Below are 27671 nucleotides of genomic sequence, written 5' to 3'. Positions count from 1 at the left end.
TATCAGCAGCTCTGGGAATCCATCTCTCAGTCCCTCCCTGGAAGCACAGACGAGATAGCAGGGGCTACGGGGACTGCTAATATCCCCCATGAGAAGCAGCTGGAGCTGCTATACATCCATGCAGTCCCCCCTTGCCCACCACGATTCCAGCTGCACCGGTCTACTGTTATCACAGCTGCCAAAAACCCAACACAGTCACGCATTCGACTGCAAATCTGCTGTTCGCAGCACAGGCCTGACTTCCAAATTCCTTCAGGGAAAACCAGATGAGTTTTACTCCTTGTGAGAGAACTCATCACAGAAGCAGCAAAGTAGAACGCATCCCTATGAGAAAGTGGATTGCTATTTATTTTTTACATAAATTCTGTTTTCCCATTTGGTGCACATATTTAAGGCAGCATCAAAGGAACAAAATGGAAACCCAATTATTGTCGCTGGCTTGGCTGGCTTACAGATCAACTCGCAGCCTTTAATTCTAGGAAGTGAGTGACCGCTAATTCTTATGACAGCCAAAGGCCCCCCTCTTCCAGTTTGATTTGGTGTTTGTCTTGGACGTAGCCAGGTTAACACTGTTTCATTCAGACTACAAGGGAACATGGGGCAGATAGAAAGAAGGAAAGACAGACAGAGACAAAGACATACAGAGCGACGCTGAGAAAGATTGAGACAAAGACTGGCGGCGGGATGAAAGGGAAGAGACCGAAGGCAGGACTCGGCCAAGCCAAACAAAGTTTTCCTTGAGTGATTACATCTGCTGGAGAGTCCCCAGCTTGTTCTCTCCTTGCTGAGAAATTCTTTTAATTGTGTCTAGGACATTTAAAAATTCCCAAGAAAAGCTTCACTGCAATCATGAAAGCTCTGAACTGCACGAACTTTTGTTATGCTGAATTACTGATAGCTCGATACGTCCTTCTTGCAATAAAAGCTGAAAACCGCTTCACAGAAAAATTTTCTGAGGCAAAACACTGGAGAATGAAAACAGATAATAAATCTTATTTTCTTTTTTCCAAGGGAAAAAAAACAACAAATAATTCTAGAGAAATTCTTTCCTGTCCCTCCCAGTCTCTGGAAAGCCAAGATCAAAGAGCATCAAAAAGAAAATGAAAGGAGATACCTCCTCAAATCAGGCAAAATTAAATGCATCGGTATAAAGAGAAATGAATGATACACAGAGCCAAAGCCTCCAATTCTGTAAAACAGCATCATTTCCTGGAAATCAACAGGATTTCCATCAGCAGAGATGGTGGCTCTTCCACAGCCTTTAAAGCCTCTCACTAGCCATTTGGTGATAAGTTGTGTGCAGTTGGGGGAGTGCTAACATCTAGCACCTATGTCAAGACAGCACTGTATGCCCAGACTGCCACATGCATGGTTTTGTATACATGAAAATCAATACCTGCAAGCCAGAAAGACAGATTAATATTAAGCAGTTCTCAAGGCAGCTAAAAAAAGTGTGATTTTTGCCTCAAACAGATACACTTTTATATTTGTTCTCTATCTGATATCCGGAGGCTACTGCCTGCTGCCTTCACATCAGCCCTACCTGGCTCTTCTTGTGGCAGACCTCCCTCATCCTCAAACTCATCTTCCTACCGTTAATCTGCTCTCTTTCACTCACCATGAAAACTGGAAACTGTAGATTCAAAGTCCCTCATTTCCTACCTCCAAAATAAATATGCAGGTGCATAGATATAATAACTAGATATTTGTATTAACCAAACTAGATATTTGTATTAACCAAATTTGAGGGTCAGGAAGATGCTGCAAAATATAAGCATCAGTGTTAAAAAAAAACCCAAAGAATATCACAAGGTGTGTCGAGCCAGCACTCATCTCACCACAGTCACGTGCTCCAGAACATCACAGGCATATGCTATCCAGGAAGATGAGAGCGTGACTGTGAGGGAACACCTGGCAGTTCTGCACCCATAAAACCACCACCCAAAGATATATTTTGGCATGTGTACATATTTCAAGTTTATCTGAATTAATATCTTTGGTGGTATTTCATCCCTTCACTGGTGCTAAGAAATTTTACTGCGGCCAGCCTAAGGCATCCAAAAGCAAAGTAACTTGTCCCCATTGCCTCTATTCCATATTGCATGCGAAAGGGAAGCTGCACAAAACAACTTAAACCCTTCAGACAGCTCACCACCACTGAAAAGAGGAGAGTCCCTTCCCTCCCACACCTTGCACAGACTTTGGCAGTCATCGGATCTTTACAAGCCAGTCCCACTCATTCTGTTGGCACAAAACTAACTTAACCCAAACATGGATCATTTTTTGCTGGGCCAGTGAATTGAATCAACTCACTGAAGGGGCCAGTGGGTACCAGCACTGGAGCAAAGAGGAGAATGACTCATGTACCCAGCCCTGGGTACAAGGGCTTGAGGGAGAAGGGCAGGGAAGCAAGACCTTCCCCTCTCATTAGCCTGCTAGATCAGTCAGCATTTTCCTTCTTGCTCTGTCCTGACAGAGCATGCATCTTTACCTACAATAGATACAGATACATTATTATATAGTTATATAACAGGTAGATATAATACGTAGGGATGCATATTCTTCAAGGAACTGCTGTGTAGCTAGCTACGATATTTTTATGTGCTCTACAATCCAGAAGACAAGGATGTAACTAAGTTAAAACTCATACAAATTATCAGCAGCTGACAGGACCTCTGCTTAGCCTACTGCAGCACGCTACAATATGGCCAGGCTTAGATGCCGCAGCACTGTCACCTCAACCAGGAATTGCAAGCACTGTTGAAAATGAAAACACACAGACTTCAGGATCATCCACATTTATTTAACAGTACATTTTAAAAATGGTACCCCTGTCCTTAAGACAAGACAGTCTTTTGACTGTCCTCCTCTCCCTCAAACTCTGCTCAGCTCTTGAAGTAGCACAACCATCTTTCCATGGCCAGAGTCATGCCACTCAAATACTAGCTCAATATTTACCAAAAGACACTTCAACAATAAGGCTGAAGAAAATTTCAACAGAAAGGAGAAAGTTCTCTGCACAATACTAGAAGCTGCTAAGGCAACTGGGCAAAGTCAGCATGTCACGATGCTGTAGGAGACAGCAGTTGGCACCTCTGAGGTAGGGAGTCTTACCTGAACCACCGAGCAAAGGGACTGATGGCTCTCTAGCCCCTCACCCCCACCAAAAGGTGAGCAGAATACAAACAATTTGATGGACAAGGAGCACTATTTGAGAATACGGACAGTAATAATCTCACCCCTCAAAGCTGTGGAGGGTTCCCTACAAAACAGTGTTAGGGAGGAGGTTAGGTTTGTGTTTTATGCTTACTTGCCCCTTGTTTTTGTCTTAGTGGCTAATGTTCATTTCCAGTAACTGTCGACTAAAGTGGAAAAGGAGAATTTAACAATAAAGTGCAAGAGTCTATTATGAGTAATGGCAACCCATGTGCTTTAATGAAACAATAACACCAACATAAAATAAATCAGTGCTTTTTAATTTAACAATGTAAATTACCCTCCCACCTGCTGTGACTCTCTGTAAGGAGAAAAAGCTGGCTGCATATTTACCAAGATGTCTATCCCAGTCTCATTCTGAACTGGCCTGATGCCCTGGGGTTAGACTGTAGGACTCTGTCATCTCTTGCACTCGTATGACCTAAGAAAGGGAATGTGGCCTTTTTCCCACAAGCCCAGAGTGAGAACATCATAAAAGCTGAACTTTAGCCCCCTTTTTGGGCAGGCAGCACAATAGCAAGGAGGATGCTGTTACTCCCTGGAGGCTCTGCTGCTGAAAAACATCACCAAGCTCAAGTAAAAGGTCAGTAGTTAGGATTGCATCTCTTGTTTTCTTCAGTTTTCCTCCTCCGTCAAAGGCAGTTAAACATTCTTTGCACACCCCCCTCCCTCCTTCTGAGAAATGCAGGAAGGAAGTGCTTGCAAAATAGTTTAATTTAAAAGAACGCACAATCACATACACAGCAAACACTTCTTTAGCCTCTGAGCAGAACACTTCTGTTGCTTCACAGTTCCCACAAAAGCACAAATGAATCCCTGCAGGGGCAGAATCATTCCTCCCTGCCCACATACAAATGGAGGTGGTATTTCTACTCCCAAACCCTTTTGTTTAGGGGTAGACACCTTTGGGTGAGCGGATCTGAAGATAACTGCTGCAGGCAATTCCCTGTGCTCCTCCACAGCATACATTACCCTGCATGTTCTTTTTAAACAGGAGCGGAGGCAGCCTATCTAGTAGAGAAGGGCCATCGAGCTAGAGAAAGGAGAACACAGAAACACTAATCTCTCAAGGTCCTGCATTGATTACAGGCACCAAGAGTCAGTAACGTGGCCCTGGGTTATAGGACATTTTGATTTCACCTCTGATTTTTCTCATTACTAACCACTTCTGATCCACTGACCCAGATGAATGCTTGTTTGATTCTGCAGGACGTTTTCCCACCAAGGTTTGTTACCTGGATCTGGTCAGAGTTTGTGAAGGTTGTTTGGAGGAGCTGGATTTAACTGGATTCATATAAATCTAGTAGATTGCAAAGGAAGAACGAGAGGGGGGAAGAAACAGCTATAATAGTTTACCCCTTTTTTGCAAAGAATAACATAGAGACTGGGGGCAATTCATGGAAAACTTCTTTGCTATTGATCAGTTTGTGTCCTATGACTGGATGTTCAATCTAAACTTAATTCTCTCAGTCACATAGTGCATTTCTCTATCCCTGGGCAAACAGCATTTAGTATCACAGGTCTTCTTTGACTTCTCAGAGACTGATGAAGTCCTGAGGATTTTTTTCCTTAACTAGGACTAAATTAGCTTGTCTTCCCTTGAGCCATGAACCGTGACAGCCATTAGAGCACATGGCAGAAGGGGCTCTCGGGTCCCTGTCTCCTTTGACATCTTCGTGGCTACGAGGATTGATAATTCCCAGTCTCTTGAAATAAACATCTCCATCACTTGCAGTTTCTCAGAACACAGCAGCACTTTTGCTCAGTGGTTTAAGCAAATCTGATCATATTACTGCTGTCCTGCGTTCCTTACATTGTTCGGCTAGAATGTGGTGGATTGATTTCAAGTTGGCACTCTTGTATTTAAAAGGGACACTGTCAACAAATCACAGTCCTGTCTCGTTTTCTTTTAACCCATTGCTGTTACAACGCATAATTAAATGAGTAAAATAAAAGAGATCAGTGTATTTAGGAACAGAGCAGAATTACACCCGCTACCCATTAGAGTGATGTCTTCTTCCTCAGAACAGAATGGTCAGGGCAAGCAATCCCACAATAAATTATTTTCTATAAGGAAATGAAGAAAGTTTGCATACTGTTAGTTGAATGCTTTCTCATGTATAGTCAAGCAGCTTCACAAAGAGGAAGACCGATACTTTCACAAAACAGGGAAACGAGACTGTCAAATGCCACAAACTGTCTGGGGACTTAGGGTCTAAGACATGACCTGAAATTAGGTTGTTGAGTTTTACTCTTTTCTTTAAAAGTTGCTACTACTTCAATCTGACAGCATCCACTTCCAGCCCTGAACAGCAGCAGGGTCTGATTTTTTTTCTAGTTATCTCAGCCTTTGCCCTCATGGGTAGTCATATGTTTGTACCTCCACTTTTTGGTGATTAAGCTTCTACATTTCAAGTCAGTTACTATTTGGGATGTTGGTGCTGAGCGAACAGACCACTCCACCCACACAGCTGTTTCAGACCATTTTCCCACGTAAGGAAACAAATACCTCAAGATTTCTTTGGTAGTTCAAAAAAAAGGGTTCTTTTGTTTTTTGGGTTATTTTTGTTTTTTACATGACAGCTATTACTACTGTATTCATCATCATCCATCCCTGCCCCCAGTCCATTTTAACTTCTGTTCTTTTTAAATCAGTGTTACTCATTCACATTTTTTGTGGATTTAAAAATAATGACTAGTATTTCAAAAGCACCTTCAGATTTTGTATGAAGACCTTATAGTACTGGATTTAGTAAAGATCTTAAGATACCATTTCTGTCCCACAGAGTATTTTAAAGGCATTTAAAGGTTAACTGCCCACAAGCATCCTGCTACAAGCCAACACAAAGCACAAAGAGGTAAGAGAGGAGAGTGAATGAGATAGCTAGAGACAGGCACATCTGGCTGGACAGACTAGGTGCTGGTGCAAGGAGCCAGCACTGAACTGGGGACTTTTTTTTGTTTTGTTCTGAGTCTCAAGCCTATTAGGACTTGCATGCTGTTGCGTGCATAAGAAGTATAACGGAACTGCAGTGAATGTTACAACAATCACATAGGCCAGTATGCATAAGAGGTCAGAAGGGCCAGATTTCAGTAGTATACAACTTGCTTCTGAACAGTCTTCACCAATTACCTCTACAACTGTAGCCTGAAAACCATGAAAGCCATTAAAATAAGACACACTCTTTACTTCCAGAACTTACTCCCATATTCAAGTTTTATCCTAATTTAGCCAAAATGTAGCCTTAAGTAAATATTATTTTGACCAGCAATACATACTATAAAGGCAGCCACAATGCAGAAGTTAATGACAGCAGCCCTTTTCAGGGAGAACAGCCAGAGGAAAGAGTTGGATCAACCATGTAGTGTCAGTTAATTTAGAAAGAGCACAATCCCACAGAATGTAATTTTTGTACACTAAGAACTGCTGAAGTTGTAGGATAAGTTTTAGTATCACCACTACCCTGGACTTGAATTATAATTGAATTATACCCCAAACCCTCCCATGATCCAAACAGAAATCTTAGAGGTGCTTTAATTCCATGCTAATTTACAAGCTGTTACGCCTAGCTAACCCAGAGGTGTGGGCTCAGATGTGGACCGCAATTCAACATGGGCTGCAACTTGTCAATTTGAAACAAGAAGGGAAAGCTCACTTGCTTTGATGGCTGATAGTCTTCCAGTCCCCCTTCTTCCATTCCCTTTTACAAACCAGTCCCCTTGCTGCTGAATACAGCCTAAGAGGCCATTTTGGAGCATCTCAGACCAAAGAACTAGGATGGTTTCCAAAATACCCACAGACAAATTGTGAGAAGACAGTCATGGAGACAGGACTCTGTCTGTGTGGATGCCCACGCCCAAACAGACTAAGCTAGGTGTTCAGACTTGCACATAGATGATTCAGGCTAGTTGTATAGAGGAAAAAAATAAAATAAAGTCAAGCTTCACTTATTAAAAAGTAGTTTCTCCCTCAAGTTAGACTCTTTATATTCTGCCATATTTTGCTATGTAATAAGATTATACAGCAGTCTTGAGAAGAGTTCCAGCAACTGCTCATCACCTCTTTACAGCAGATTTTGCAGGTGAGGTTTCCACTATCAGAACCACAAACAGATTTCCAGCTTAAAGTTGCTTCTTTCCTAAGCATCAGTCTTTTTTTTTTTAAAACTTCTTTTAAATGAGAATTTTAATTATTGAGATGTTTGATTAGAAAGGGAAGAGAAGAAAATCCATGGTAACCTGCTGTCAGACAGCTTACATAACAAAATGGCTTGAGCAGAGATTCTAGTGGTTTGGGCTCCTGCTGCCTCCGAAGTGTTTATCCGAGACGTGTGTTTTTCCCGTTGCACTGCAGTGATTGTTTGGCTGGACTGGGTGATGGATGGTGGAGAAGATTGTGTCTGGAAATATGCTCTGAAGTCGACAGGAAGCTGAGGAAGCCCTTGCCAGCACTTCCTTCCTGTATACAAGGGGAGGACAGAATGGGAAAAACCGCGGCTGTCTCTTACCCTGAGAAAAGTGCTACCCTTCCAGCTGGATTACAGTAAAAATATTTTAATCTTTCACAAGATTATAATATCCTTCCTCTCTAAGTATAGCTACAGTGGTAGCAAGGCTTAGATAATGAAACAACCTGAATCTAAAACTTATTAGGTAACTACAGAAGCTGGTGCTGGAAGCTGAACACAGATCCAAATTTGAAGAACGTTATCTTCAGCCAAGTTATAATTCATCAATGGATCAGACCTGTCTAATCCAATACCTCGACTCCAAGAGTAACTGGTACTAAGCACTTCAGAGGAAGATGTAAAATCCATAGTAGTAGTATGTTGGAAATGTGTCTCTCTTGACAGCTTCAATCTAGTGTCTGTTTCTTAGAGAGTGGATCTAAACTTAAGGTGCAATATTTAATACCTCTACAAAAATAATGTTGCAATGAGCAAATTTGAGTACTGTGGCCATCTATCTACGCATTTCTCGTGAGCACCCAGGATGGTTTGTGTTAGAGACTTTCCTACAATGTCTTTTTTTGAAGATCCTGCCTCTGAGTCCTTTTGAAGATGATTCACAAATCTGCATGACATTCTGCCACGTAATCATCATCTGCTCTCAGGAATAAAAACACGTGCAGAGTATTAAAGAGTGGAAATTCTCTCTCCTCAACCCTGTGGTCAGCTGGGCAGTGTAGAGAAGAACAGATGATATCTTTCTCTTCCATACTGCCACAAAAATTTTCCTACAATTTTCCATTCTTGAGCTCCCAGATTCAAATCCAGAGATGACAGCAGGATCCTTAGTATAGAAAGGCATTCAAAGTCCCAAACTTGTTGACCTGCTCTGTCTACAACCATGTGGATTGTGACAGTAAGAGCAGGGCACAAGGCTGGTATCTATATGAGGATTGCTTTCCTTGCTATCCCAGCAATGGGATATTCTAACAATACCCTCCGGCAGATAGTCTGGATGAGTTTGTCCAACTGAGCCTGAAAAAGAGAGGAAGAAACTCTCATGAATCCTGACAAAAGAAAAAAACCCAAACCTGTGAGCAAACAGCTCTCATAGCAGCCTCTATTTCTGAAAAAGGAACTGGACAAAAAGGCCTCACCCACAAACCAAGAGGGAAGAACAATGGAAAACATGAAAAAAATCTCTCACGTCAGAAATAAGAACGCCCCTTTCTACATCCAAAAAAGCACACAGCTGAGGCAAGAGCCTGGGATACTGTTAGGCACTGCTTCTGGATTACGTGTCTTTCAGGCTTTTCTCCTTTGCAGAAACTGCCAGAAGTAATGGATGCTACTGAATGCCAATAACCAAAGATGGGGAAGGAAGAAGAGAGGAAAATTTTGGCAGGACTGAGCCAGAATAAGTAATAAATTCCTGCCCATTCAATCTCTACCCCAAGAACCCTGACACTGAAACTTCATGGGACAAAACATGACAATGGTATGTGTATCTTTCCCAAGTCTTGTTTTATAGGGTAAAGAAATGAATAGGGGAAAAAAGAAAACAGAAAATCTGAATGAATTGTGAAATACACTATAATAAAAAACATATGCTCTTTTTCATAGGTAGGAACTTATAAAAAGCAATTATTACAAACATTTTCAGCCTGGAATGTAATTCTAAGATTTCAGGTATCTAGACGTGGTCCTAGGAAACCTAGATTCAGTCACCTTCATGGCATTCAATTTACCACAGAATTCACAGCTTTTGCTCTGCTTGTGACTCATTTTACTCCAGTAGAAGCTAGGAAAATAAATGAAAAGCAAACATGCTGAAAAAACAGAAGATGCATGAACATTTGGACAAGCTAAAAACTCACCACCAGGCTGATCACTTGAGTTGCTCTCCTGATTCATCCTCCCTAGGATGGCACCAAATTAGGATGCTGTTAATGGTCTACAGCTCAAAGTTGGCAGCCAAAGCTCTTGCTTCTGAAAGGAAAAATCCAGAGTTACTATCAAGCTATAGCAACTTCATCTGGTGTGACAAAGGAAATATCACACATATGGTTTATCAGGTGTTCGCGCCTAATCAAGGTAGTGGAGAAACGGTGTGGGCATACAACATTTCATAGAAATGATACACACAGCCTGAAGGTCAGAAAACTATGTGGGGGCTTGGTGAACTAAGTCAACCAAGAAACACTGAGAAACGGCATCTGAAACCTCATGCAAGTCATTACATGTAGTTAAAACCATATCTGGCTTTCTGGAATAATGCAAGATTTACTGTCAGATCTTAACTGAATAAACAGGAGTCTCTAAAGCTGTTTACTTGCCTGAATAACAAAATCTAAAAACAGACCTATGCAACCCTCAAAGTGGACAAACAATCCACGTGAAAACATTTTTGCCGTGGTTAAACAGCTCCTCCTCTTTGTTTGTTCACCCTTCCACTCATCACATCTTGACTGTGGCAGAGTTGGGAACAGAACCCAGGTCTCCCAAATCCCAATCCAGTGCCTTAACCACAACATCCTTCCTGCTGAATCACATTGTAGAATTGTTTATCAGGAAGGAAATTCCCCCTCGAGAGTACTCATACTGAGTGTGCTGGTAGAACACAAATGCTTAGAAAAATACAAATGTACTAGGGAAAACAACAAGTGATTTAAGTCACTGTCCAACACACTGAAGATACACATCAGATATACTGGGTTTTGTCACTGTTAGCAGCAGTGTTTAAAACACCATACAGGACATCATATGGCGCCAACAACGCATCTGGATGTGGTCAGAGCCTCATGCTCTTCAACAGATGACACTTAACTTAGAAAACATCCATCCCAGGTTTAGCATTGGGTAAAAATCAGCCTCAGAGGGGGCACTCAAAAGGTTTATATTCTTATCAGGTGCTGCAGACAGCATCTTCAGTAGCAACACACACTAAGTTACTGACTGCAAGCAGCACAAGTATGTGATCTAGTAGGTCAGAATTAACCTCAACATGTCATACAAGCAGTGTCTTTAAGAGAAGAAAAACAAAGACAGACAGATGCAGGAGGGGCAGGGGGAGGGACACCAAAAGTGGAACAAATATTTAACCTAAACACCATTTATCCCATTAGTCTCCTAGAAAACACAAAGGGTCGTAACTCAGTTGTGATCAGTTAGAGAATACAAAACCACCGAAATGGCAAGTTCATGGTCTGGGGCTTGGATGAATTCGACTCTGCTAAGTTGTTGGGCAAGGGAGAAGAATCTTCCCCACTTGCAAGCAATGGCTTTTCAGGTTGCCTCCCAAGAGGCCCCCCGCCACAGTAACTGCCACAAACATGCATTTGGGCAGATTCCCAGAACTCTGACAAGATTTCTTTTACACTCCTTAACTGTTAGTGTACAGAAATTCCAGAAGGACTGGCTTTTGAGGGTCAGGGAAACAAAACCAAACCCTCAATCACAACGTCCTGGGGTCAAATTCATAGATCCAGAGCAGCTTTTATCTGACACATCGGATATGTCTATCTGTCACCGCAAAGCGGCCTCAAAAGCAGCCTGGAGCGAGCCGTGCTCTGCCTCCTGTGCATGCCAGACAGCCAGGGGCCAGGTCAGGCCATCAGTGCAGACAGAAAGGCTCTCCTGGAGACACCAGTCCCACTGAAAGGCCCAGTCATCTCCACAGGGGAGCCTGGTCTGAGGGCAGCCATCACCCACACTACACATACACCTCTAAACTTCTGCTCCCCAAGACTATCTCCTTCGTTGGCTCATTAGAGCTCCAAGGATACACTAACTCCCAGATCCCACCAGAAGCCTCTCTCAGATGGGCTGCAGAGAGTATTGGTGCTCCTCCACAACCAGTGGGGAGAAAAAGGCACCTCTAGGGAGCTGACCTGAAGCAGATGTCTCTAGACTACGCATTTCTCTGCTAACTCCCTTGAGAGTCTCAGTGGCTACTTCATGTGATGGCACCTGTGCTCCATTAGCTGAATGCCACCCTCCACCACTACTTTACACCACAGCTGAATATAATGGCTCTGCTGGCCCATTAGCACCTGGAGAAACACCCCAGAAACAGTCAGGCAAAACACCAATATTAAATGAATTCAAGTGTCACCATTCTGAAGTTTGGTATTTCCATCCTGAATTGTGGCATCTATCACCTACTCATTCTTTCCGAGATATTTTAATTGCCTGCAGTTTTAACAGTTATCTTAAAATTTATCAGCAGTGCCCAGTGAAGAGGCAATGGGCATGAACTGAAATACAGGAAAATCTGTTTTAACATATGAAAAAACTTTTTTACTTTGAAGGTGATCAAACACGAACAGGCTGATCAGAGGGGCTACCTTATTACCCAGAGATAAGGTCTGAGATTTCCAGAGAAACTACTTTGGTATCAGAGTTTGCTCCCTTTTCCTTACCCCAACAGGGAACATTGTTTGCTACAGAATGCCTGCTTCAGTTTAGTTCTGCAGCAGTTTGTAGCTTTTCAGGTCACTGGCATTAAACAGACACATCCTATAGTTTACTAAAGTGAAAGTTCCTTGATGAAAGACACTTTCAGGCACTTTTTTTTTTTTCGAACAGTAGAAAGTTAAAACTGCTCCTCAGGGCTTCTTACAACCATGAAGTTATTTAAAAAAAACCCAAACCTTGCCTTTTTTACACCATATTAGAGCAATTTAGGAATTAATGTTAAAAGCAGTTCAACTGTTCTTCATTAAAAAGGCTGTTTTCTCATTCTTCATATGCTATTCTTGTACTCAGGCTCAAGCTTGCTTTTTTCCTGTTAGGTCAGCCTAACCTAAGGTCTAGGTCAAGCATGTTCAGAGGGAGAACAACTCCACATCTTCAATCTTGCATGATGTTCTCATCAATTTACAGTGGTGAATGACAGCACATTAGAAGATAATCACTGTCATGTATTTGTTCTGCTTGATTCAAAGTATTCCTCATAAGAAAACCTGCACAAATAGCTGAAGAAAAAGGCTTCTGCAAAGAACTGCAAAGCTGCTTCATTGAAGACTCCCGATTTCCCTTTAGAGCAGCTGTTGCTACTGCTGAGCTCTTCATCTGGGGACTAGTGCCCCACAGGGGTGTTTTGCTTCCTATTTAAGCAAAAAGAGTTAATGCTTGTAACCAGTCATCCTGAGTAATGCACACAGTCTGAAGTAAAATGAATGAATGTCTAGTAAACCTACAATAGCCTCCACTAACTCTCCTGTTTACAACTGCCTCAAGGGTAAAAGCAATGTCCAGGTGGATGGGAAGGCTTTTTACTCTGACACACTGAGTTCAGAGTCCTGCTTCCTTACCAACAGCTGAGGCTACAACAAACACCAGACAGGGAACTGAAGGCCACCGGTTTCCTTTTGAGCATTTTCAGTTCAAGCAGGGCCATTGCAGTGCTGGAGCAAACATAAGAGAGAATCCTGAACCCTGAGTCTGGGAGCCGCACAAAGCAAACTAGGGAATATTTCTCCTGATATTTTCACAACCCTCTGTTGTCAACTCCTGCGACACTGTCTCAGGTCTTGCAGTAGTGGGTGTTTTTCTTGAAGCCGTCCAGCTGAATTGAAGAGACTGCATAAAGATCTCCTCTCTCCCCTCAGAAACAACACAAAAATAAAAAGCAAGTTTCTATTCTGCTTGATTATGGAGTAAGATTTGAAAATGTGAAGTGAGAGTAACCTAAAGCTTTAGAAACAAGACGACAAATGCTAGGAAGCAATGCTTATTTCTGTTTGTTTCAAGACTGACTTCTAAGCTTATTTCACATTTTTGCAACCTTTTATTGCTTTTGCATTACAGAATGCACAGGCATACAGAGGAAAGGTGTCCAGCATCACAGATCCCTTTCCAGAAAGAAATGACGTAGGAATAGTAAGGCGGAAGTCCTAACAAAAGCATTATCCAAGACAATCCACTGGTGTTTTTTCATTGAGTTTTGCTGATTTTGGATCGTGCATTAAATCCAAATCAGCAGTCCTGGGGCCAGGTTTGGCTTTTAGGAGCTCCCATCCACCACCACAAACCCAGCAACACCTATGCCATTCTGCACAAGGCACCAGCTGAACTACACCACCTGAAATCTCTCTGCTCCATGCTTATAATCACATCATCTCAGACATCAGTTTGTCACATATCATTACCTCCCTACCTGAGACTATTTACAAGCAATTTCAATGGCCAAAGTTATTCCAAAGTGGAAACAAGTTACATATACTAAATTCCTCTTCATAGAAAAGATTGAAAAGCAAACGTAAATTCCAAACTATTTTTACATAGTCATTCCTTTATCACATAAGCCTTCTAACAACCCAGAAACTGAACCTTCATTTCTCTGTGGTAAGGGTACAGGAAAAAAAACAAAAAAAAAAAAGAAAAGCACTGATGTTCCCCCCCCCCCCCCAAAAAAAAAGCAGCAGAAGCTGCCAGCCAGTGCCTGCAAGCAACATTACCTGAACTCTGTGCAAAAGAGCACTTTGTTACCAATGGCCTGAAAAGGGCAGATCTCCACTAGACCCCAACAGACTGGCTGACAAGCTCACTTCTGGCCCATCTGGACATGGTCTGCCTAACATCCCGAGGAACAGCAGTGCAGCTGAAGCCAGCACTAAGTGTGTTATGGAGAACACACCAGGACAAGACCATACACCTAGAGCCTTCTTTTGTACTTTTTAAGTGTATTTGGTTTATGTAGCTCATTCTGATAAGGACAACCCTCTTTCTCTGCCCCAGGTTAACAGAATAGTCACAACACGATAATTCATTCTTGATAATTTAAGAATGTGAATTACCATTATTAGCATAATAAGATTCAGTGGAAGAGCTGAAGGCTCAAAACAGAACAAATACAGTAGAAATCAGCAGAGTTAGACTATTCTAAGACTGTTTCCTTTGCCTCATTCAGTCTGTCACTAAAACTAGAGAGCAGCTGACAAAATATCAACAGATGTCTATCAGTCTTTTAGATTATGAAGGCTACCACCCTCAGCATGGTGAAACCAGCCAGCTTGACAAGCATGTATTTTTAATGGAAGTTCCTGTCCAAGTAACTAACATCAATAAACAAATTGTTGTGACATCAAGGGCATAAATAAAATCTGAAACCTTTGAGAAAGCTCTGTACACCAGGGAACATGTCTTCCTGCATGCATGATGTACAGCACATCACTGGCATCAACTGGATACCAATCATAACACAACTGCAGTACATTGGTATCAACCAACTACATGAAGCAATACTCAAAAGCAAGGAGAAGTTCACATCCAGCCTGTCATAATCTCTAGCTGACTGTGCAAATCGCAGGACAGCAGCTAATTTCCATACATTTTACTCATGACAGTAGAGTTGACCCTACATGATAAAAGCAGTGACTTCAAAAGGCTTCAAGAAGGCTTCCCCTTCTAGCCAGGATAAACAGTTTACCAGCAGTGTCCAACTGAATTTAATGCAGCGCATACTACTTCTTCCTTGCTGTACTGCTGAAAATGGAGTGGTTTATTCCAGAAGGTGGGCAAAAGCAACCTAACACCCAACTGTATGAGATGAATCCTGCTTTCCAAAGAAGGGGGAGAAAAGAAGGGGGAGGGAGAGAAATTTCACAGCTTGGACTTTAGTTTCTGAAAACCCAGTAAGACTTTTAAAACATGATGCTTCAGTGATTTCTGCCTCAAAGCTCTCCCATTTGAGGTAGACCATGACTCCTACAACATGTGCGAGTTGGCAGAAAAGCCCAGGCACATGCATTTCCACACAGGGCTTCTACTGCTGTCCTCCTCACTTGTGTCTAAATCCAGGCATTCTCCCACCAGGGCATCTGATAAGAATAACGTTTGCCCCTTTTCCTAGTAGATCAGAAGGGAGCACAGATAGGGAGGAAGAAGTAAATACAATCAATGATTCTTAAGTATTCCTGCAACCTTTTGAATTACTTGGAAGGCCATTTGCTATCTCACTTCCTGCAAGCTAATTGCAACAGAGCATCTAAGAGGCTCATTGCACCAAGAGAAGATCATCTGCCAACAGCCTCTCCCATGTCACCACACAGTTGCTCTGACCTTCTTCTGAAAGGCTCCCAAGAACAACCTGCATCAAGATCATCACCTGCAAATCTCCTCTCCCACCAAGAGGCTCCTGCAAAGCAGGCTGACAGCGCACACACACAAGTTTGTCTCCTCTACAAAATTCAAAATAGCTACTAGGTCTGCTGATCTCTGGCTTCTCTTATTTCCCCCTGCCTCCCCAAAGTCTTATGAAGTTCTCATACTCTACCAGCAACATGAACAGATAACACTCCCCAGACCAAGCCCTCCCTGCTCATCTTGTTCTTCTTACAAATTAGTTTCATTCAGTCTCTTAGCAAACTCGCCCTGGAAACAACCAGCCTAACTAAAGGAGGGGACTGCTGAAACACAAGGCCAACAGTTTTCTTGGCATCCGAGGTGTTTCTCCTTCACGGCTCTCTGGCCCCAGGGAAAGATGCCAGCTCTAAACCTCAAGGTGTTGTGGTTCACACCTCTTCTCCCTTTAGAGACTAAGTGAGTGTGAGTTGGTTTGCTGGTCTCTGGCACCCTCTACTGACAAACCACCACCGACCTGCCTCATTCCTGCAAAGCCATCCAGCATCTAGAACAGGCACAGATGTTTTTGGCTGGAAGGGCCATATCCTGATAACATACTCCATATCTCCTTTTCTATGTCAACATTTCACTTTGTCTAAATTCTTCCTATTTGTTTGCCCAGATCTTTCTGTAAAACAATACTAACCCCAGATAACCCTCCTTCCCCTTAGATTGCTCCACTAAGTGACCACATTGCATAAAGGAAGCCACCCTCTTCTCATATCTTTGGTGTTACCTCTTGATTTCTCATCCTTTTCACCTTCCAACACCCTCCAACACCTTGCTTGCAGCATCTATCCTCTACATTCTTTCCAAAAACGTATGTACCAGGGAGGTGACCCAAACTCTGACACTAATTTGAAGAATGAAGAGGGCAATAAACCAAAACACAATGCTCTCGCTTGGACATCAGCCAGCCATACAGACCCCCTACAGCTCATGCTTTTGATGCAAGATTCCCTCAGCTGGCCCTATCTCACGCTTCTCATCTACCATTTGCAACACAGCATCATGACTGCCCCACATTCCTGAGCTACGCTGGGCAAGAGGATCATGCAGCAGGAAAATGGCACCTGTGGCAGTACCTGGAAGGCAGAGCCTGGCAGGAAGGCTCTGTGCCATCCCATTTCTCCCAAAAGGGAAGATGTGATCACATGTGTCTTTGCCACATACCCAACTTAAATCTTGTAACACATCCAAAGCAACATCTCTGCAAAGACATGCAGGTACACTGAGAAGTGTGAATGTGATTCAGTGCAAAGAGTTAATGACACCCAAACCCAGCAACCAGCAGATGCCAGAAGTCAAGGGGTTTGCTCAACTAAATCACTAATGTGATATACCCTGAAACATCTTGTATTGCACTTTTAAGATTTCAGTTGAACAATGAATACCAAGGATAACACACTGTGTAAATGCAATAGCAAAATATAAACCTAATCTTTTGAGATATGTTAGCTTTAGAGTTTGATTTTCAGCATTGTTGTCTTCATTTTTCTGCTCAATTTTTTTTCTCTGTGTGAGGGAAAGGCCAGAAGAATAAGCACTACTTCCCAGTTAGCATATGCTGGGTAAACCCAAGGGCAAACAGCAATCTCAGTAGACACTCATGCTGGCATATTCTCAATGATCTCCACTTCAGTAGAATTGCCCCCGAAGTAGTGTTTGGCTTTCAAAACAACTTAAAAAAATTAAGTAACCTTTGGAAATACACAATCACAGAATTTCAACCAGAATCAAAGTGTAAAAAAAGTTCTCAGCAACTAGAACAACAGGTCAATGTGGAACACACATCACAAATTTAATTCCAATTTGTTAGCCACTACAACGCATGAGATACAAAAAAGAAACTTTAAAATGCCAGCTGACTAAATAACCAAGATGATTGCCATAGTAACATGTAAATTCCTTCTAACTAGAAGATGCAGTGTAGTTACTTTAAATGCTGACAATTCAGTATCTCCCGAGTTCCCTTAAAAAATGAAGTATTTTTCTTTGTTTTACCATTTCCAATCCTAGAATAGCTTTGTATTAGCCCTGTAAGCAGAATAACATTGGGTACTTAATATGCAACTTTACTACTTCCTAAAACAGAGCCAGAATAGTTTCATTTTGACTTCTTCACAATTATTGTCTGTTTCCTAGTATTTTGATTACAAGTTTAAACACAACTGTTAAGCAATGAACCCAGCCATTAACATCTGTCCAGTACAGTCCGTGACAGAGACCATTTGAAGATTTTTCTCCCACGTTGCTGATGAAGCTTCATAATCTTACATAAATCTACTCCCTGACAAAATCATCTTGCACTGAATTTTTTTTTAATGCATTAACCATCCTCCAGAGTTTGACACTTCCAAAAAGCTTTGACTGACAAGCTCTAGCACATGTAGCTGGGATGGTTTAAGACATTATCCTCACCAGCTGTTTGCCCTACCTTCCTCTGGCAGAAGATACTGCCTGGACAGCACAGCTGGCTGAAAGCCTGAGCATCAGATGCCTCAGTTCTCTACTTGGCACGTTAGTGTGAACAGCGGGTGAAAGTATTTGGACTAAACTGCTGCGCTCTGAACTAGAGAAATGGAGACACAAGGACACATTCCTTTTGCAGCACTAATAAACAGTGGGGGGGACAGTCGTGTCCTAAATTATTGCAGCTGTTTGGCCAGCAGACATGAGTCAGAGCCCTAACATACAAAGATCACTGCATGCAAGAACATGATCTGAACTTTTGCCTCCTGCTGAATGGTTCACTTTGGGGGGCTGATCTTATGGGATCACCAAGAGAGATTCTTCAGGCTTATCTGCACTACAAAGTTTTGGAAGTAAAATTATGTTGGCAAAAGTGCAGGGGGTGGGGAGAGAGGAAAAAAAATATGTATCACACCCTGACTGACAGATACTCAAGCAAGCTCAAGAGACAATTTTGAGAATCATGTCATTGAGGGAGGGAGGGTAGTCTGTCTTTGACAAAACTTTTTTTTTTTTTTTTTTTTTTTTTTTAATAACAAGCTTTCTCTCTTCTGGGGACATTGCTTGAATAGCTTTAGCTGTAGAAGCAATACTAAACACACATGCCTTTGCTGGATGGATGAGTAATTTCAGCAATGCAGTTAAGTTTTCTCCATTTCAATCTGCTTCCCTTGCTAATCTCCCTTTCTATTCACTCAAAGGAGCTTAAACTATGCCATGTTGATTTCTCCATGAAAACTTTCATTCCAGACCATGTCTAAATGCTACTAGAATCAAAGCAGAATAATCCAATGATTTCCTCTCAAATTAACATTTCTTCTGTTATCCCTATTGTTAGCAAATCCCTCAAATCCTAACTGTCTACAGCTCCTCATCTACCACCCTCGTTCATAGTTATTAACAGGTTATCCACACTTGAAATAAGGCTAGCAGGTTTGTGGCTTACACAGGTTTCAGACAACACTCAAGTTTGTAGGTAGCTCCTTTTTCTTTCTCCTCCTAGAGTGCATAGTTTTAAGTATCTTTTGAAAAACCTTTAAGTTATGATGATGAATCAACCCATAAAATAACACAAATGTTATAAACATCATACTATTCTCCTTTAGGCATGGGCAAGAACTTCTGATTTACCTCTGCCAAATGATGTGGCATCTGAACAACTGGCAACAAATTCAAAGTTAAACAGGAGAGCTGTGGGCAACTGCTGGAAAGATTCAGGTTCACTCCCTTTTCATTTCAGCATGAAATGCCATGTGTACTCTGGGATGTTACAGTCCAGTTCACATCTTCACAGGGCAGCAAGTTAGCTTCATCAAGCTAGTATGCATCCACATCACTTTGCCACAATGCTGTACAGTTCCTCTTAAGCATTACGTACGCACAAGTCCACACTAGATCAAAGTAACCGCTGGAGAGAGCATTCTGGAGAAAAATCCCACTGCGAGTTTGCTTATGCAGATGTGTATCAGAAACTGCAGGGTCTGAAGAGTAAACTAAGAGGGAGCTATAACTTCTGCTTTGGTATTATTAATTTAGAGGCCACCCTTTTCATGCTGCTGCCAGGCACTGTGGAAGAGATGCTGCTGGTTGTTTGCTTATGATGGGTCAGTAGAAAGAACAGGATGTTATGCATTCTTTTCAAAATTGGCAGAACTGATGCATTTCTCAGCTAAAGAGAGATCAGGTCCTCAAGTTCTTTCTTAAACCTCAAAGGGGTTGCATGCTGCATGGGATCAGCACTTTGCAATGTCCAAAGAATGCACGACAACAGAAGTGTTGGGTGCTTTGGCTGATCTCCACAACAGAAGGTGCTCTGTTGCATCTGCTTGCCTCTACCTTGTCTGCATACCATCCCTTTCCAAGGCCACATGCTTTCTTGAAAGTTTTAAGAATAGCCCTAAAAAATTATCCCTTCCTTCACCTGTCTGCCTTAATGGCCCTCCATGCCAGGAAGCTAGAGAGCAATGCTATTTAACTACTTTTTTTTCCTGTTTCAAAAGTGGAAGAGGAACACTAGCTATGCATGCTGTCTTAAGAAAGGCCCTCAGCAATGTACATGCATTAGCTTGGAGATAGGAAAAAAATCCTCTCACTCCCATTCTTAAAGGAAGCTGTCCCAGCCTCCCTGCAGGTACTAACTCCTAATTCAGACAGGTCATATTTTACAGAAACTAAATGAGGGAAGATGTGCATAACCCTGCCGAGGCCGGAGTAGCCGCAGGTCTGCAGCAGCAACATTTCGGCACAGAACGAGGTGACAGTCCAGGCACCACAACTGCTCCCTCTGGTTCTGAGTACTGCTGCTATAGTGCTACTAAAAGCTAGAAACACACGAGTACTTACTGTCCACATCCACACACCTGAACAGAAGAATATTTCTTCTGTCTAGTTTCAAAGAGGTATATGCACAGCACAGATCAAGCTCGAAAAACATAAGCACAGCTCTCCCTGTAGAATGTTTCAGGGAGATGAGACCACAGAAAACATGTAGGCGTCCCGTTAAACAAGAAAGGGGCTATCAGAAAGATACACAACGCTGTTTGTGGCCATCCTGTGTGTTCTTCAACATGTTTGAGGTACCTTAGCACTCAGTGATTAACCAACTGTATCCCTTGCAGAAATGCAGCCCAGTTTCTTAAAGCACAGTGCATAACAGCATGATGGGTTGTGCCAGTCAATCTTCAGGGACTTCTGTCAGGCTAAGGACAGAAATAAGGTCCAGGAAAGTTATTATTTAACTTGATTATCATAGAGGAAATTTCTCACAGGCTGATGGTGTTTAGAGAAAGTGATGTATGTTTAAAAAGCAAAAAAAAATCCACAGAGTAGGGCAATGCTGCAAAGGACAGAAACAGGGGAACTGCCCAAGATGCAACACTTTGGAACATGTTCATGAGAACCTTAAAGAAAAAAGCTCCCTGAGAAGTGGGGTTTTCCTGTCCCAGTGAGGTTTACATACTGCGATTGAGGAAACCAGTAATTTTGTTCTCAATTAGGGGCAGGTAGACACAGTGCATTTTAGGAAGAATTGCAATATTCCTTCCCTCATGCAGGTAAGCCTGATTGCACGAACACTCCTCACCAAGTTTCTCAGCTTCTCCTCAGCCTTCTGGGACACAAAAAGGAATCAGAGGCAACACGCTCAAAATAGAAAGTTGCAACCTCCTAAGAATTATTAATAACTTCAAATGCTTCCGTCTTCCACTGAACTACTGCTGAAACAATACTGTTTGTCAAAGCTGCGGGTGGTCAAGTTGGCACAGCTCACACTGAAGAGAAACTTTATCTTCACTGCTATGAAAGCACGAAGCAGCAGCCTGTGCTGACGAGAAACTAGATCTGAATTTCTTTCAGAGGGCCTTTTGCAGACTCCTGAAGTCTAACAGTTTGTGGAAGACAAGAAAACAAGGCAGGCTGCGGCAACACTGACCTGAACTGGAGACATTACACAGGTGGGATACTGCATTGACACTAAATGAAAAGCTGCTGTTTACTGGAGGGGAAACATTGTGCATCTCTACAAGGCTATAATGGAAATTCAGTAAGTGAGGCACTAATGCTGCGCTCCATAGTCTTCTGTAAATAGCAAACATCGGTCGTAAACGCTTCACCGTCCTTTTGCAACTCCCTTGTGTCCATACAGCGTCAAGCCGTATGTTGGTGCACAAAAGGAAAATGAGCAGAAAGAGGCCCCAAGAGGCACAAGGTAGTGTCTATGTTCAGATAAGATCTTTGAATCATCAGGCTGCAGCTATGTTTCTACATTTTAATTAATCTTAAGAATGGCAGTAACGGCTCATTTTCTTGAACGCTGGGGCAAACTCACCGCCCAGCTATTTTAAGAAAGGAACACTGAGAAAAGCTATTTGAGACCGAGGCATTTCTGACCTACGCTTAAATCAGTGTTTGCAGCTTTATTGCTGTTTCCCCCAGAGCTTGCAAGGCCTGAACGCGTTGGCTTGCCCAGCGCGGATGAGGAAGGACGCTGACGCAGGGTGCAGCCGACCCACTTGTCACACTCAGCAAACAAAGAAGCTTGCAAATGCGACATCAATAACTGGAAGATACAGCAGCAGTATGTTCCTGACGCTGGATAGTTAATCCTGATACGCAATCCCCCAGTGAATTTAAAAAATGCTTGATTCATACCATCCCTGGCTGTGATAAAACACCTACTACCTAACAACACACACTCCATGAGAAATTAAATTTAAAGAGTATTTGGCCTGTGGTCACAAAAGTTAGGAAGAATGAAAAGTCTCCAAGACAAAAATACTAGGAGGCTCAAAACACTACAAATAAGTGGTTCCTAAGTGATGGTTTAATAAAACAATGCAGCAATAGAAAGATTTTAGTAGCTTCCATAAAAAAAGTCATATTTGCTACAATGTTATTTCTTATTACAGACAACTCGTTATGCTAATCTAGTCACTATTAGTTTATAAAGGTGGATACCAATTTAAAAACAAGCAAACCATAAGTGCAGCAGGACATTAAATGCATATCATTTTATGGCTAGGCTAAAACACCTTACAAAGTACTGAATAGTGGCTTTATTTCTGTATACTCCTTTTTTCTGAGAAGGTATCCAGACTAGAATCAATACTAACACAAACATTTCAATATACTATCTGAATTCAAGATTTCAAATAGGATTTTATGGTCAGATTCAGAAGCAAGTCTAAGTTGGTGCAATATTGAACTTATGACCACTGCAAAACATGTTTTAAACTAAAACTTCATTGGTTTCACATGCACTTACCTACGCATAATTAATAATCCATTTACACAGACTCTCTTGTGGTCCAGTTCAGAGTCTGCATGAGGGAGTCTAACCTGGTGATGTCTGCCACACATTAAAAATAGGAAAAAAGCAGCAAGGATAAAAGTTATAAAGATAAGAGGACTGAAGATACTAGAATACATACATTAAAAATATGCCTTCCTAAGTATAGCTTACATCTTGTCATTCTTTCTGAATGCTCAGAACTGGTTCACAGGCAGCTAAATTATAATTTTGTTTCTCAGATAACAGAAACTTTATTTAATATGCTCACAGTAACCATCTCTAGGACTTGGAACAAAGCTCTGGAGACCTCCAAAGCACCGCAGGAAAAAGGAAAAACAAAGTACAAAGTAGTACAAAGTACAAAGCAGCACAGAGAATGTGCCTGCCGTACTAAAAGGCAGATGCCTTCAGAGCACTGTATGTTTAGTCATCTCTTTATCAAACCCTTAACTAATTAAGCAATCCTCTTGTCAAAGAGGACAGTCATTGTTTGTGTGACCAGTGCCCTGTAAACATAATGGGATAATCTGCCTTTCTCCTTTTTTTCTCCCTCTATTCTTCTAAACAGCTGGGTGATGCTCTGCCTGCTCTCCAGGAAGTCTCCACTCATCTGTCATCCTTCCCCGCTAGCCGCCCACTGCTGCAGCACGCAGCATCCGAAGCCAAGCTTGAGACAATAACGCCTCAGATGGACCAACAATCAATCTGATACCGTGCCACTAAAGCAGGCCCAGGTCTCCGAAGGGCTGCACGAACAATTAGCAGGGAAAAAGAAGCAATTCCTAGATAGAATTGACCATTAAAGCCATATTGATCCACAAAGTGCAAAAGATGCTAAAATGTAAGCATTTCCAGTACCCTCTTTTGACTTCAGGACCAAGGAAGAAAGACCCTGCAAATGAAAGCTTTTATCAGATGGCATCAGGCTGGCTTTTACATCTGTACAGTTGCAGCAGCAAGAGCTGTTAGTCAACCATTAAGGATTCAAAAAGCCACACTTCTTAAAATGATCTCCAATCCCAGATACCCAAAGGAATAGCTCACCTCAATAGCTTTGTGTGTGGACATGCCATAATTAACAAAATAGTAGAGGGCAACTGTTTTCTTATGTGAAAAATTGGAAGCGAGAGTTTACAGTCTGCAAAATTCAAAGGTTTGATAGCACACCCTATTTACTATATTCCTCATGTAGCGCAGTGTCTCCCCTTTCAGCAGAATCTGTGAAAGGACTCTAGTTACTTTTGTCAAGAAAAGCTGTACAGTACAGTTACTCCATAGAAATAATGACAAAAAACTATTACCTGTCATAGCTGTTTTTCATTAAAGTTTCCATTTTCCTACTTACACCAACAGCATAACATAACCCATAATTTTAACACATTTTCAATAGGAAATTTGGAATAACCAGTATTTGAAATTTTGAAGTCCAATACAGTAGTCTAAAAGCAAAATAAATCACTTAGAACATGCAGATTTTGCAGAACTGTCATTCCTAGGACTCTGGAGGAAGAATCTAAGACTCCGGGCTGGAGGGACAGTCCTATTTCGAATTCCAGGTCTCATTCCCCAACCCTCTTAGGCATAGACCGTGCAAAGTCTGCCTGCTCTCAGCCTGAAAGCTAGCCTCCGAGATCAAAACGATGCCTCAACAAGAACTCAACAGAGCAATGGCAAGGGCTTCAAATGGCCTCACAGAATGTAATTAGTGACAACCAGTTTCACTTGATATCAGGAGAGTCATACCATGTCTGCTGGCCTGACTAGGAAGGCAAATGTGGTATTTCTGTATAAAAGGCAAGGAGGAGGGGGAGGAGGAGAGGAGAAGAGGGTGGGGGACACTGGGAATAGAAGGCTAAATGATATCCAAACGCTTTATCTAAAACCTGTGAGTGCCAAAAGAGAGCCCAAGGCCCTCTGCGGACTACTGTATTGTGGCTGTATTATCATAAATACCACTATTACCAAAATCTTCACTAGATTTCCAGGCAAGACCTAAAAATTGTTTGGAATGCAATGAACAGCAGAGAACGAAAGGCCTAGTACACGCGGGACACTTTTCTTCTTGTCCTGGCCAGCTTCACAAGAGCCCAGCTTTGAGAACAAACCCATGGCCTGCTGCTCCATAAAGTATCCAAAAGCCCACTTTAGAGTGATTCAATGACTATCCAGAGCCCCGCTCCTAGGCAGGGCAGGAGAATGAAGCAAATTTGCTCCATCACAGATTCACTGAGGCTAATAAACCAGGAATCCAAGATGTTCAAGCAGTGTGCACCACTAAAAAGTACATGGATATCTTCTCTAGTTGTCAGTCTGCCTGATTTCATTCAGCTCTACCTTGAATGATTTGTCAGTCTGTGTAAAGCTACTTCTCATCCAAACGAGGCATAATGTAGATGTGCCTTTGCTCAAGATGGAATGAAACCCAGGAGAGAGTATGTACAATAGAAAGCCTGTTTCTTTTTGCACCACATCTAGACCACAGCAGGAAGAAAAACGCAAAACTGCTGTATTTTTATTTTTAATCTACCACCAAGAGAGATATTAGAGTCGTGCTCCAATCTGTACAAGTTCCTCATCTCTATCCAAGTTAAACTCAGCAAGTGTAAAGAAGACATCCCAAATGAAATATATCAAAGAAAAGCCAAAATGATGTTATCCTAGCAGAATTGCAAAAATTTCCGTATCTTTAACAAAACAACTAACAATATTAGCCTTAAGGCTCTTTTTCCTGCTCTCTCCTTTTTCTGTTTTTTTTGCCTCCCTCATGCTCCCTCTCCACCTCATCACTGCAGCCAAGTTTTAAACAATATACATGAAAACAGCAGCTTTCAATCTGTTCCTGGACTAGCCAAGTTAATGAGGCCACATGGCATCCCAGAGCACTCTGGAGGGAAGGGTTCAAAAAATGCTCGTTAGTGCAGTCTGTACTGCTCTGAAAAATGTAAAAAATTTCAAACCGGCTAGTATTTCACTTTCTTTCTCCCCTAATCCCCAAGTAAAAGAGCATTCAGATTTCCAACACATACTGCGGAAAGAATGAAGCACTTTTGAAAACAGTGAAAGACCCGTTTTCCTTTCTAAATTTAAAGATTTATAAATCAAAGCAAATCTTTTTCGAAAAAGCAGAACACTTCCTGCAAATTATACCAAAGCAATCAAATTGTTGTTGCAGAAACAAGTACCTGTTTTTCCTGACCTACATTCTCAGGTTGGCAGGAAATCAAAGTTCATGTCAAATTACAATAGATTTTGAACAGACTTGCATACACCCTCCAATCTCAGCTATTAAATCTGTTTGGGCCCAGTGAGTTCCAATTTCGTATGAAAGAAGGTACCACTTTCTAAAATTACGCATGCTCTGTATTACATAAATGCAAACAGCTAATCTTTTTGTTGCAATACGAAAAGGCAGAATTGATTTTTCCATAGAACTTTGGTCAGAGACATTTTCTTCTCTGTAAACTGCTGCAAATATTATCTAGCATATTTACAATAAAACACATGTGGTTAAGCAGACAACAAAAAAAGAAAACAAGTCTAGCTTTGTCCTAAAGGCCTTAAGATGAAAAGTCTCCCTGGTTATATACGTGCAAGACCTGCTCTTAAACACACAGCAGTGAATCCGTAGGGATTTCCACCTCTGCAACAGAAAAAGTGTATTGGACCAAGAAGAAACAGATCCCGAGAACCGCAGTGGTGGGACAGAAATGGAAAGAGTTATATTTGTGAGGACTCAACTCAGAGAGCAAAGAACCATAGTCAGGTTCAGAAATAAAACCAATCTTTCTATTGCAACTGGGCACTTTTTCCCCAATACTGCTATAGCTACTGTGTAGAAAGATGTGCGCCCTCCTCATCTTGACCTCTGGAAGTTTTATTGGCTGTTTGAGTCATGAACCATCAACGCTCTGGCTTTTGTAACAGTCTGGTTTAACATAAGTTTGCAAAAACTGTGCGTGTGTGTGAAGGGGACACATTTTAACTGCTTTATTTTCATGCCCATTTTCAGATCTCTGTAGTTTCACAATGTCCTTATTACACTAAAATTAGAATTGCTGCATTGCAAAACACATCCAAGACAAAAAGTTTTCAATTAAGCTCCCCCCCAATCCTAGCAGAAATTCTTTAAAAATGTATCTTTTTTTCAGGTCAAGTTAAGTACGTGTACAAATACACTTTGTACGAAATACCCTGAGAATACATTGGTGAAAAGACTTGACTTCCTATTCAAACCCATGTGAACCAGAAGTTATTCTTAAACATGTATGTTAACAGATACACCTTTCTAGTGCTGTCTCTGTGTACCAGACCAAGCCCAAAAGCCTTGCAGTACCCTGCTGAACTCCAATTACAGACCTACATAAAGCATAAGGAGCCAGACAGCCATTAGCAGCAATCTAAACAGTACTGTGTTTTGGGAACTGCTGTTTTCACTTATGTTTTTTTGATTTATACCTCATAACTGCAAAACTAATGAGATTCTAATGAAAAGTGGGACATTATATATTTGTTTCCCCCCTCCCCCAGGAGGTTCAGTTTATTTTCAGCAAGCATACTACTGATTAAGACAAGAGGTGATGGTCTTGAAAAGCTACAACAGAAACCTGTTTCCAAATGTG

General features: G+C 41.7%; 1 protein-coding gene across 9 annotated transcripts in view; it reads right to left on the bottom strand.

Annotated features, from left to right (window-relative positions):
* Window positions 1–27671, bottom strand: part of EXD3 (exonuclease 3'-5' domain containing 3) — a 335146-nt gene that overhangs the window by 259962 nt on the left and 47513 nt on the right. For all 9 annotated transcript variants that reach the window (XM_067309038.1, XM_067309037.1, XM_067309036.1 and 6 more), the window contains one exon: window positions 9542–9653. In XM_067309038.1, coding sequence (XP_067165139.1) covers window positions 9542–9578 — 37 coding nt within the window. In that variant the 5' untranslated portion in view covers window positions 9579–9653. The remainder of the gene's footprint in view (window positions 1–9541; window positions 9654–27671) is intronic.

Source organism: Apteryx mantelli, chromosome 21, assembly GCF_036417845.1.
Source record: "Apteryx mantelli isolate bAptMan1 chromosome 21, bAptMan1.hap1, whole genome shotgun sequence".
NCBI classification, from domain to species: domain Eukaryota; kingdom Metazoa; phylum Chordata; class Aves; order Apterygiformes; family Apterygidae; genus Apteryx; species Apteryx mantelli.
The sequence above is the reverse complement of the archived record's forward strand: the minus strand, read 5'-3'. Positions and strand labels throughout refer to the sequence as shown.